Source organism: Acanthochromis polyacanthus, chromosome 17 (genome assembly GCF_021347895.1).
Source record: "Acanthochromis polyacanthus isolate Apoly-LR-REF ecotype Palm Island chromosome 17, KAUST_Apoly_ChrSc, whole genome shotgun sequence".
Classification (NCBI taxonomy): domain Eukaryota; kingdom Metazoa; phylum Chordata; class Actinopteri; family Pomacentridae; genus Acanthochromis; species Acanthochromis polyacanthus.
In genome coordinates, this window is record NC_067129.1 from 35,176,121 (window position 1) to 35,190,126 (window position 14,006).

The 14,006-nt window shown below is 39.4% G+C and overlaps 1 protein-coding gene across 4 annotated transcripts in view; it reads left to right on the plus strand.

The window, feature by feature from the left end:
- The first annotated feature begins 1,653 nt into the window (after positions 1-1,653).
- elmod1 (ELMO/CED-12 domain containing 1) overlaps positions 1,654-14,006 on the plus strand; it is a 33,655-nt gene continuing 21,302 nt past the window's right edge. The window contains exons 1-3 of one of the 4 annotated variants that reach the window (XM_051937688.1): positions 1,654-1,919; positions 2,265-2,327; positions 11,157-11,302. In XM_051937688.1, the coding sequence (XP_051793648.1) occupies positions 2,311-2,327; positions 11,157-11,302 (163 nt within the window). In that variant the 5' untranslated portion in view covers positions 1,654-1,919; positions 2,265-2,310. The other 3 variants (XM_051937685.1, XM_051937686.1, XM_051937687.1) reach the window with 3 other exon arrangements.

The following is a 14,006-nucleotide window of genomic DNA, read 5'->3' on the forward strand; positions in this document are numbered from 1 at the left end:
TATGTCAGTATGTTTGTGTGTGTGGATATGTATGTCTGTTCGTATGTCTACGTATGTGTGTGAATGTATATGTGATTGTGTATCTGTGTGTATATTTGTTGGAGGGTGGAAGGTTTCGGGTTTTTCACAGTGTTTTGTATTGTGTTGTTTTTGTTTTTATCCTCTGTGAGGCACTTTGTGTTACTGTATTGTATGAAAAGTGCCATATAAATAAAGTTGATTTGATTTGATTTGAATAGTCAGATTAATAATTTTGTAGTACTTGCTAGAACTCCACAACATCAATCTGGGACTGCTCCATGTAAATCCGTTCGGAGGAAAGACGCACGGATTGGACAATGCAACAGTATGTCCCGCCTCTGACAGGTTTGTTTTTAGCCAATCGCGGGATCTTCACAACAAGCGGAGCCAATTGGTAGATTAAACTCTTACCAAAACCCGTAGGTAAAAAAGCACAAACATCTTTACCATCCAGAAATGCGCAAAGCGCCTCTTGTTCTTCCTTCAAAGAAGCGATAGGAGATTCAGCTAAAACTGACTTAATAGCATCTACACGATCGTTGTCCTCCATTGCCATGTTTGTTTTGATCTACTGGCGCTTGGTGTTGTCGTCACACCCGGATATCCCGCCCATTATCCCGCCCCACACACGAATACTGCTGCGTGATTGGCCCGAACCAACTTGGTGCTGTACGAAAAGTGAAGGCGGGAGCGGAGCAAGATGGTTTCTTCAGAGATTTGTGAACTCACAAATATCGCGAGAAATTAACTTGCTGGCAAGGTTAATATGGTCCGGATCTGGAATGAAGATGGGGGGTGGAAACACTCTCAGGGTTTAAGAATAAGACTAATTCCTTGGTAGGTTTTCTGTGGTGCAGGCAAAGAGGAATCTGGGTTGTCAATGAAATCACAATGTGAGGGATGACCTCCTGAAATAATATTTTTTTTTGACAGTTTGGTCAATGGTTGTGCAGTACTGCTGTCACTGAGGTAGGAAATGTTCTTTTAAGATGCATTTTTACATTGAATATCTTGAAGAAATTTACTTTTGTAATGTTGAATACACACTCTTTTTATGTTTTTTTTTTTTTTTAAATTCAGATCTGATGCATAATTTTTTCCCTGTGGTTGCAGCATTGTTTTACTTCTAACAGTACTTTTGCTGTTTCCATAGAGGTGCAGGACTTTATATTGCAGTGAAAAATGAGCCCACAGTGAGAGAAAATTCCTAGTTAGTGGAAAAACAGCTACTGTGATAATGAAGTGAAATATAGGATAAACATAGAAAGCACAGTGTCTAATATTTATATTGATTTTACTCCAAAATAACTTAAAAATGCAATGAAAGGGAAAAAATGAAAAGAATAAAATAAAAACTAAAAAATAAAACTAAAATATGAAGAAATATAACAAAAAGAAGACAAATGCAAACGTACATTTTCCATAGAGCTGGAAGACTTTATGTTGCAGTGAAAAATGAGCCCACAGTGAGTAAAAATGTCCAGTTTATGGAAAAACAGCTGGTGTGATAATGTGGAACATGGGATGACCATACTGTGTCACATTTACACATTTTTTTCTCCAAAATAGCTTAGAAATGGTGCGAATATAAGGTTAAAATGTGAAGTTTTGTGAGCTGGACTGAGTCCTCTAGATCCTAGGAGTTCCTCTGTGTTCCGGAAAACGTTTTTTAATTTATAGATCATGCAAAAGTTAATAAGATGTCCTTGTGTGCAGGGACAGATGCTGTTGGAGCTGCAGTGTTGGTGGAGCCTCGGATTTCTGCACTGCGCTTCTGCTCTGTCGCTTTTAGAGCTCCAGTCTGTCATCATGGAGGAGCAGTAGACGACCGGAGCCGAGTGAAGAGGACGAACCGCCGCCGACATCCCGCCTTGTTGCTCCAGTATCACCTCACGTCGGTAAGAGAAAAACGCTGCGTCCGTTTCCCTGCATGCAAAGCTCCGTGCTGCGTCTGGTGAGCAGCTGCGGATTAATCGGTGTTTGTGTCCGCTGATCGCCTCCTTCTCCAGGCTTCTGTCAGGGCGAAACCGGCCCCGGAGCAGGTTCGTGTGGGTGTTTTTCTTCTTCGCTGAGCTGATCATTTCTTTTATTTATTTATTTTTTGCCCGATCAGAACCCGCAGAAACCCGGAGCTCTGTGGCAGCTTCGCTCGTTCAGCACCGCGGACAGCTCCGGAGCTTCGGGCCCGACCGGAGCGCGTCGCTCGGCCGCAGCAGAATCACTGGCATCCTGTCTGTCTGCAGGTGATCCGTCCGCTCCGGAGACACCTGAGGAGGAACCGCCGCCAACATGAAGCATTTTCTGAGGTGAGGTGGTGTTAAGATGGAGGCAGAGCTGGGTTTATACAAATATCGCATCAGGAATTCATTGTACATTCATCCTCCGTCTGTGTGCTGTTTTTTACTTATTTATACCAAACACTGCGACTCGTTTATGAACAGTTCTCCCAGCTGAGCTTTCTGATATCGATTCTGATATATTAAGTGGCTGTGAATGGGATTGAATGAGAGGCCTATTAATATCGGAGCACATGTAAACCATGAGCTCTCCAGAGGTGTTTCTATTAATAGTCTCTCTCTGCACACGTGTATTTTAAACATTTATGTCAGGATAAATAAAAATAGCAACACTGACATTGTTATACTGATAATGTGAAACTAAGTCTTTTGTATTGTAAGACTTTGTTTTTGGAACAGTTTTCATAAAAATGGATTGTAACACAAAGTATTTTATAGAGCGAAAAAAAAATGAACCCACAAACTATTATGTTTTATATGCAAGGCTCAATGAAAACGTGGGCCAAGAAGCTGCTCATAAATAAATTTCAGATTTTATAAATTTGCAATGAGGAATCAGCAGAGGCAGGATCAGTTAAAAATAAAAAACAAAACATTAAAATAGAAAGATAATACAAAAATTCAAAATTCAAGCGATAAAAGAAAAATAGAAGGTATAAATAAATAGATAAATAAACAAAATAAATGCAAATCCAATGTATGTGATTATATTCCAGAAAATGAAATAAAAGCATCTAAGAAAAATAAAATAATATAATAAAAATAAATAAAATGAATAAAGCCAAAAACACAAAAATAAATAAATGCAATAAAATACAATAGAATGAAAGAACAAAAATAAAATAAAGAGAAAATGAAAAAATAAAAACATATAAAATAAAAATAGAAAGAAAATAAAAAAGAAAATAAGTATAAATTCAATAAAAAAGATTAAAGTTAATAAAAACAATAAAGCAAATAACATGAGAAGAAATTAAATTAAAAATATTTTAAAAATGAAAAGAAACAAAGTAAAAAATACAAATATAATTGAATTTAAAAATATTCATAATAAATGAAAAAGACACATTACAACATGATTTCAAGAGTTAAATTAAAAGTGGATAGAAAATAAAACTTGCAATGCAAAATATAAATAATTAATCTTTCATTTAGAGTAAATAAAAAGAAGAGATGTTCACCTTGAATGAACCAAACTGGATCTGGGCGAGCCTCTGCTTTGTTCCAGATTTCTGTCACATAAAAGCTGTAAATCACCCACCTGAGAGGTTTGGACAGCAGCAGCAGATCAGACGAATATTTTGGCTCTGAACCATTAAATGCTTTATGAACCAACAACAGCATTTTAAAAGATGATTTCTGCATATCCTCATCATGAATAGCACTCACAAATGCACTTTAATCTGCCACTTTTTCCACAGTATTACTTTTTAATCAGTGATTTTGTGTGGGTTTTCCCTATGTAAGACCACATTTCCCATAAACCCCTGCTCTTTTTATTCTTATTAATAAGAGAATAAATCTAGTGGAGAGTGTCTTTCAGTTTACTCTCTTTGTTATAGTCTCAGAGCTATTTAACGTTGTTAACTTTTAATGAACAGTGGAGGCCGACAGAGGCTGCCAATGTTTCTCACTGATGGCTGTGTTTGTTTACAGTAATTATACTAATGTGCTACAGTGGCTGTTGTAATAGTTTTCTGATGTAGAAATGATTCATGCGGCGCCTTTAATGGTTTTTGGCCGATCCGAGTGTTTAGGAGGACTTAAAGGCCTGAATTAGTGCCGCACCTCCCACAGTTTGGGGAGGAAACAAAAAGAGGTCGATATGGAAGCAGCAGAGGCAAACAAATCTGCAGGTTTTGTCTCTTGTGTGGCTCCACAAACATTTGATTTTCATGCAACAGCGACCTTCTGCCTGCAAATACTCACCTTGGTGCTCGTCTTTCAACTCTGCATCTCCAGTTGTGCAGGGCGTCAGTTTGATTCAAAGCCAAGTTGCTTTTATTCATGTAGAACGACATCAGAGATTTGCCTCAAGCTGCTGTACAATCTATGGAGCAGTGGTCAGCTCTGAGGTTCAGCTAGGGGTCATCTTATTTCTGCAGTGACCATGGAGATGTGGGACGATTGTGGGACTTTTGTTAGTGATTTTACCCACAGTCACAATTTATACTGGGATAAAAAGAACAGAATACTGGGAGAGACAATAACTCTGGAGAGTTTGACAAAAATTAGTCAAAAATTGTTGAAAGTGACCAAGAATTTGTACAAAATGGCCTAAAACCGTCCACAATCACTGAATGTTTGTCAAAAATGATTCACAATCTGCCAGAATTAATAAAAATGTGTCAATAATGGGTCAAAAATTGTTGATAATGACTCCAACTTTGTTCAAAATAATAGAAATTCATCCAGGATGACATGACACTTGTCCAACATTAATAAAAAATGTCCAAAATGATGAAGAAATGAATAAGGACTGGGCTGCTGATCTTCACTGAACACAAGGTTAAAAGTTCTGTACATCTCAGGAATATATGATTTCCTGTTCAGGTCAGTTCAGGATTTACACATCACCATGCACAGACGAATGCTAAATTTGATGGTTCTTTTCATGCACACATTGCGTTGTCTTTGATATTGTACACAAAAGACACACAGGCCTCCTGTTGATGCTTCTGAAAAGCTGTGACTTTGCACTTTTTTTCAGGATAGAGCAGCCATTTACAGATTTGGCTGCAGCACTGAGTGATTATTTCTGAGGTGCATCACACATGATATCTGGAGAGTTTAGAACTTTCCACTACAGATGGGAAGCACCTCTAAAGTCTGGCAGTGGCTGCTTAAATTACAACTTCTTTTAAAGGATGAATTATAGACATCAAGCATTTGTTTTAAGGACTATTTGTTTCCTGTCTATGTGGTCACATGTTGACTTAACCTGCACAAGGATGTCTGCAAAACGTCTGAGCTGAACTCTGCAGATGACGGAATTTATATTTTGTAGACACAGAAAAAATGAATTTGCCTTGATTATACACTGACAGTCATTAAAAACTCTGAGACCATATTTTTCAACATAATTTTTATTTTGAAGCCCGAAACTGGATTTTCTTCATATGAATCATTTGTTTAGCATATTGGCATACAGAAACAAAAATCTAAAGTTTCAAGAATGATTTCAAAATAAAGAATTTCACAAAATAAAGAATTTCACAAAAGAAAACAGCATCTGCCAAACACAAAGTCACAACAGTCAATACCGAGTATGGCCTCCATTTGCTTCGATGCAGGCAGCAATCCGTCGGCGCATGCTTTGGGCCAGGCTTCTGATTGTGGGTTGGGAACAGCCCATACGCCTGGCTACATCACTGTAGCTCAAACCGGCCTCCACCATACCCAGTGCCCGGAGACGTTGTTCATGTGATAGATGCGGCATGATGCTGTTCACTGGACTAACAATGGTGGCCTTTTTTGGGCCTTTATATAGGCCTTCAAAACCCATTCTCAAATTGTGCAGATACTCAGTATTGCTTGGTGTGTATTTGGTTCACTTTTGCAAAGTGACCAACCTATGTGCAATGAATCATGACAAAATGACAACTCATCATTATCTCAACTACCAGGGCACTAGATCATCAGTAAATCCACAATGAATAATTACAACCCCCCTACAAGTACAATTCTGCGTACATTATCTCAAAGTTTCTATTGACTGTCAGTATACTTGCTTGTAGACACACATATGAACATCTGTTGACACCACAGACACCTAGTTGTTGATGTTTTACCTACTAGTTTGCTAGGAGTCCATTGGGAGGATTATGTTTCATGCACCCGCTAACTGCGGGTGCATGAAACAAATTGACCATTTGTGTTTTCTCATTTTGCACATTTGCACTACTGTCCTTGTCCTTTTGCAGTCTTATGGAGCTAATACAATTCTCCTCGTGTGAACGCTGGCATTTCTACTGCCACCTATGTGTTTGAAATAAAAATAAATCATTACAGGTGTCTGAATAGCTCACCTGGTTGATCAGGTGACCCATGAATTGGGGCTGAAAGTCACCAATTCAGTGGCAATGGTATGATTTCCTGCATGTCACTCCTCCTTTCTTCTAGCCCACATCTCCTGTCAGTGTTCAACTTCTCTATGAGACTTAAAATATTCAAAAATAATCTTAAAAGAACAACAAATAAAACATGACTAATTATTACTGGATTACTGGTGCCATCTTGTCTAGGCAAACTTTTCCATCATCATACTTTCAGTTAGAGCACTGATGTCAATCAATCAGATGCTCTTGAGCAAATGGAGGTGATTGAGTCTTTTCTCTCTGATACAGTTTATTTTTTTCATACAAGAACTGCTAAGACTTTAGAAACCTTTAAGTCACAGCTCAAGACCCACCTGTTCTCCCTGGTGTTCGATTTGAGAAGAGCTTAACACCCTAAATCATTGTTACAGGTTTGTTTGTGTATTTTGGTATTTAAAGTGTGTGCAGCATTTTAGTTAACTGGCGGTGGCTGAATTTTGAGAGTTTATAGATTTATTCATCAAAAGGACACATTTGAAATATCATAGAAATGTTTTGATGCAAACGATACACCAGAAAATATCATCAATGTTCATCAGGAGCCATATATTTCTGTTTGTTGGTCCAGATTGTCCACACAGACTGCTATTTACCTTCACTGCTGCATAAAGTTCAACACCATCAGTCCTCAGAGCCTCAGTTTGGATGAGAATAGTCCAAAAGCAGCAACACTTCCAGGACAGAGAAGCAACTTTGCTCATGTGGATAAAAAAGCAACATAAAGTTGACAGCATAGATGAAAAAGATGAGACAGTTATCGATTATCTCAGAGGTGTTGAAGACACAGTGAAGTCAGATTTGTCAACCAAAATGACACATTTATGATCTGTCAATCCAGCAAATGAGAAAGTATGATGAAATTGGTGATCGTGCATTCTATAATAATTGAAGTGGAGCCAAAATATTCCAAATTCTCGGTAAATATATACAAAATAATGCACTAACTACTGAAACCTTGATAGAGACAATAGGTGCTCTTTATTGTCTTAATTGTAAATAAAACTACAACATAAATAGTTTTTTGCTAAAGGTTGTTGCTAGAGTTACGGACCCGTACCTGTAGCCTGTGGACTACGGATACGGCACTTGCCATTTGCCAATCAGATACGCGAGATCTGGTCACGTGACTCCTGGTAGACGCTAGCGGTACGGACCCGTAGCATCGGTACTACAGGTATGGACCCTAAACCTGACCCTAACACTAACCCTAACCTTAACCTTTGCTTACCTTTCAACAGTTTGCAGTGGTTAGCAGCTTCTTGACTCGCGAGACTCGCGTACGGGTCCGTATCTGTCTGGCAAATGGAAAGTGCCGTACCCGTAGCCTGTGGGCTACGGATACGGGTCCGTATCTGTAGACACTACCTTTGCTAAAACACACACACACACGCACGCGTGCGTGCGTGCCCATGTTTTTACTATATTGTGGGGACCAAATGTCCCCACAACTGTAGGAAAACCGAAAACTATGTCATGTTAGGGTTTGGTTTGGGTTAGGGTTATGGGTTAGATATGAATGGGAGTCCATGGTAGATCCCCACAAGGATAGGAAAACACAGTGAGTGTGAGTGTGAGTGTGAGTGAGTGTGTGTGTGTGTGTGTGTGTGTGTGTGTGTGTGTGTGTGTGTGTGTGTGTGTGTGTGTGTGTGTGTGTGTGTGTGTGTGTGTGTGTGTGTGTGTGTGTGTGTGTGTGTGTGTGTGTGTGTGTGTGTGCCCATGTTAGGAAAACCTGTAGGTCACTTGTGGGGACCGAAATGAGGTCCCCACAAGTTTAAACAGTGTTTTCTTGGCCATGTTGTTACTGAAAAAAGTAAAAGTGCAAAAACGTTTCTTTAGGGTTAGGCATTGTTTTGGTTAGGGTTAGTGTGTGTGTGTGTCTTGCTATCATTGTGGGGACATACCATTGACTCCCATTCATATCTAACCCCTAACCCTTACCCTAACCCAGACCAAAACAATGCCTAACCCTAAAGAAATGTTTTTGCACTTTTACTTTTTTCAGTAACAACAACATGGCCAAGAAAACACTGTTTCCCCTCATGGGGACCCAAATGAGGTTCCCACAAATGACATTTCTTTTGGTTTTCCTATTGTTGTTGGGACATTAGGTCCCCACAACAATAGCGCACACACACACCAAGGCTCCAAAAGTCTCCAAAACATTCATTTCTGCTATTAAAGCTTAGATGGAGCATCTTTTGAGCATCTCCTCTTTTTTTGCATCTAGATTTTAGCAACTAGATGGTCAGAGGGCACTTGTTCTGAATAAATCAAGCTGATGTGCACAAAATAATCCATTTTGAAAATCCCATTTTGTCATTCTTAATATAATTGACATCAGTTTGTGTTATACATTTTGTTTTACCTCCTGCTGAGGCACAGAGGATATTCAACAAGTGTTTTCACAGACTAGCTTGCTGCCTAAATTGTAAATAAAACTAGTGTAAATATTTTTTAGCCTAAAAACGTACAGAGAAAGTTTGATTAGTGCTTGTAGTCTTACTTTCTGTTTGTAAACATCTCCCACCAAGCAGAACGAGTAACCTTAGAGGGAAACCTGAGGCTCAAACATGGCCCAAAACACTCATTGCTGCTATTAAATCCTAAATACACTGAATAACCGAACAAAAATATGATATTTTTTAACATCTTCCGTCTTTTTGTATCCGGATTTTAGCAGCTAGATGGTCAGAGGGCACATTTTTTTGAGTAAATCAAACTGATGTGCACAAAAATCCCATTTCATCATTCTCAATAAAATTATAGCCTCAGTTTGTGTTATACTCTTATTTTTAACCTCCTGCGGAGCCACAGAAGACATTAAGCAAGTGTTTTCATGGACTGAGCAGCTTTCCTTAGCAGATCGAGCCTTTAAAATTAATTATCAGGCAGCAGGTTCAGTGTCCAAGTTCATTTTATTTGACGGTTCTGTGTATGAAACCTATAACTGTTTGGCTACAGTATAACTTCCCACCATCCCCCTCTTTTTTTCCTGCTTCACTTCCTTGAAGGTTAAGGAAATGACAGAGTGTCTGTATGAGCTGTTTAACATGCCAGTCTCATGCACAGGCCTCGGAAAGACAAATTAATCCTCCTGGACTTTACTTGTCATCTTTTGTTGACACAGAAGATGATGCTGCGCTGTGATCCTTCAGCATCAGACGGATTTATTTCTGCCTGGGAAGGTTGCAAACTCTATTCCACAGAAAACAAAGCGTGTGTGTGTTGCTAGCAGAAGGAGGCTTTCCAGGTTATTCGCTGCGCAGGTGTGCTTTTTCTGCATTTTCTGAGATAACAGATGGAAGCGCAGGATGTTTTCGGCTTTCATGAAGGCTGGAAATCATTTCAGCCTCCACAGTTTCTTAATGGGTCACTATGCATTTCCCAAGACATCTCCATTTTCATTCTGAGCGTCACCTGCAGAAATAGCACACTTTGATCTGCTACAAGTGTCCCCTGGTAGAAGTGAAGCACAGCCTTCAGAATGACTTCCTTGTCTTCATGTCTTCTTCCCTGACTCTCTCTTTTATCTCAATGTCATGTCTTTTATTTGTTCACTTCAGTTGCTACGTCTGGGTGCTTTCTCTCTACAGTGCTTTTAAAAACTGATCAACATTTGACCTACTTTTCTTCTGCAAAATTAGTCAGAAATAAGAGGGATTTATAGTGTAAAACCTCAAATACACTGATTTTGGTAGAAATCCCAATAGGAGAAAGCACAGGAAGAACAATATCAGAGCTGCAGTTTCTGATTAGTTTAATCCTTCCATGCATAAGTGGGTCAAAAATGACCCGGTGATGTCGTTTTCTTGTACTATGGTTATAATGAAAGGGCTTTAAAATTTTATATTCCAGCCATACCTCAAAAAACTTGTATTTGATATCATCCCATTTAAACCTTTAAGTTACGTTTTATACTCTTAAAGAAATGTAATATTTGCATTACTGCCCCAAGCTCTTTATCACTGATAATATACGACAGGTAACACAGCGCAGAAGCTTGGAGGGATGGAGAGTAGCAACAGCTGGAGGTAAAGGGTGGAAAAATGTCAACAAAATGGATGGTGACATTATTCTATAGCTGTTCTGTGTAATACTCTTCTTGATCAATCATCAAAACATTCAAAATCTGTTATAATGAAAAATCAACATATTTCAAACACGAAATCATTCTGGTGTGGACAAAAATGTATTCCAAACAATAATGCAAATTTTTATTCTCAATCAAAATGACAAAAATGCTATTGAAACACACTGATTCTTATACGGGTCATTTTTGTCCCACTTATGGAAGAGTGTAGGGTCCAATCAGTCATGCATGTAAGGTTTAATAAAACAACAGAAAAAGTCTATCACAATATCCCATGAGGCATCATTTAAAATCTTGTTTTGTTGTTTCTCAACCACCAAAACCCCCAAAATATACAATTTACTATCAAGTCTGATCAAAAGAAGAAGCAAGTTTGTGCATTCAAGAACTGGAACCATTATTTCTGGGCTAAATTTGCTAGAAACAGGACTCAGCTGATTTTCTTTCTGTCACGTATTTGTCACAATTTTACATTTAATTCATTTCAAGCATATACTGGAGATACTAATAACTGCAAACCCCCAAGAATTTGTCATGCATAGCTTCTCTATTTTAGGTTACAAGCCCAAACCAAGTGTTCTCTGTATAATCTGAGTTGTCGGTGTGTGTTTACCTGTTTGTGAATGTAATCACCGGTGCTTTCCTCCCCAGAGTGGTGACCCAGTTCTTCGTGTTCCTCTACTGTAAATGTCTGTGGCGAGGCCTCAAGTTCGTCGTCAGGAAGTTCACAGGGCGCTGTGAGCTGCAGCGAATCTGCTACAACAACAAGCATGGAGCCCGCAGGACCCTCAAGATAGGTGGGCCTGCACGCTGCCTGCTAAAATGTTTATTTAGATCAGGGGTCGGCAACCCGCGGCTCCGGAGCCGCATGCGGCTCTTTCAGCCCTATGTTGTGGCTCCCTGTAACTTTGGAAAATAAATTGTTCTGCCTTTCAGGCGCGTTTCAATGCATTTTAATATAGAGAGTTTTATTATGAAATTACCGCTCTTATTTTGACGTGTCACTCCACCGGATGTGCTGCTGGGTTTGTTTCCCCCGGGACATGAGAGCGCTAAGTTGATGCAGAGAAGATGGAGAAGCAACGCCTGTAGTTTCATATCGTTTTGTACTCAAGAATGGCAAGCCTGTATATTAAAGTTCCACTCCAAGAAAGACACGTCTGGTCTTTGAGTCAAAAGTACTCATGATAGGATAATACACGTTACTCGCAAGAACACAGCTCGATGTCCAGGCAGCAGGTCAGAGAGTCAGAGGAGTGTCGTCTTGGAAAATAGGGCAGCGACTTACCGGAGAAAAGTTATTAGCTTAAGATAAATAGATTTTACAAGTTAAATAGACATTAGCAAAATATTGAGTTCCAGTTAACATTACGTAACATATGAGGTCCAAGAGCAAAAATGACATTAACCAAGTAAGATAAATATTAGTGGAAGGACACAATTTAAAAAATGAATCTATCTAATTAGAGGCTTTGTAATTAATTAATCACGACTGATTAACAAGGGCATAGAGGTAAAAAAAGCGATATATGCAGTGTTGTCTTCATTTTAAATACCAAAAGGATTTTGCGGCTCCCGGTGTTTTTTCTTCTGTGGGAAATGGGTCAAAATGGCTCTTTGAGTGTTAAAGGTTCCCGACCCCTGATTTAGATCATTTATGCATGAAGGAGATGCCTGTCTGGAACTAATTTACCCTGATGGATGGATTCTGTGCTTGTATTCAGTGTTGTTCATGTTTGTGTTCGAGTTTCTAGTTGAATCTTGGGAATAGATCACAATAATTAATGCTGCAGGTTGTCAGGTGAGTCGCTGACCTTCGGCTCACAGGTTCATATACTGCAGACGTGAATGAAACGCTGCTGAGTCACACCAGAATACCTCCAATATAAAGATTTGGTGAATCTCTAAATGTAATGTTTACTATTGTTCAGTATCATAATGCTGCAGCTGATTATAGTTTACACTCTGGTGTAATATAGTCAAACCAGTGGGACTTTGCATGAATATAATGTTGCTTATGGCGCTGTCACACTCTGGCGTATAGAGCCAGCGTATGAGGAACTTATGGACTTTTTGGGCATATGCTGACATACGCTGAAACACGCTAGGGGTACGCTGGAATACGTTTCTAGTACGCCGGTGTACGTCGGTGTACGCTGATGTACGCTGACGGCCAAAAAAATTTTTGAACATGCACAAAGATTTTCAGCGTATGCTGACGTATGAATTTTACGCTCTTCATACGTTCCTTATACGCTGAACACGCTAGAGGTACGCTGAAGGTACGTTACTCATACGTCGAGTACGCTTGTCATACGTTGAAATTGAGTGGGTCAGGAAACCTAGCGTTAGAGGAGCGTTTAATGAAAGTGTGTCTGATGTGTCTAACGAATGGCTAACGTTATGATGGTCGTTCTAACGACAGTCTAACGTACTCAGCTTATGCCTAACGTGTTCTGAGCATACAGCCAACTTATCCCATGCGCATTACATGCGCATTTCCAGCGTATGGGGGGTATATAAAGTCTCACATTTCCAAATCTGTATCAGTTTGTACCAGCAGTTCAGAGATGGAGGTTGCAGTGCTGCAACATCACCAAGATTGGTTACAGTTGGCAGTTGAGTATGCTAGACACAGAAGAAGAAGGCGTCGAATGAGACGTGCAATCTGGGTAAAACCTTGGATTGGAAGGCATCGTCAATTAGGCCTTTATGACCAGCTTATGGTTGAATTGAGAACTGAAGATCAGAGAGCCTTCAGGAACTTCCTACGCATGCCTCCAGAAATGTATGATGAACTGCTGGACAGAGTTGGTCCCAACATCACCAGCTCTGTACGCTCCTCATACATTAGGCTGAAGGTTCCGCATACGTTTCTCATACGTCAGAGGTACGCTGATATACGTTACTCATACGTCGGTATATGTCCAACTCAAATACACATCACATCACATAAGCTGACATACGCTATGCGTACGCTATTCATACGCTGACATACGCTGACATACGCTATGCGTACGCTATTCATACGCTACTCATATGCTGACGGTACACTAGGCTCACGTTACTCTAACGGTCATTAACCGAAAATCAACCTCATACGCTGAAAAGTTGTGCGTATAAACAATTTTTCGAAATATTCGATATGTTCCTCATACGCTGGCTCTATACGCTAGAGTGTGACAGCGCCATTACACAGCCTCATTGGTGCTTTAATATTTACTGTTTATACTACACATGCATGACTATACACTGCCATTCAAAATTTTGGGGGTCACTCAGAAATGTCCTTATTTTTCAAAGAAAAGCAGTTTTTTTCAGTGAAGATAACATTAAATAATCATAAATACAGTCTGGAAGTTGTTAATGTGGTAAATGATTATTCTCGCTGGAAACAGCTGATTTTTAATGGAATATCTCCATAGGGGTACAGAGGAACATTTCCAGCAACCATCACTCCTGTGTTCTAATGCTACATTGTGCTAGCTAATCGTGTTGAAA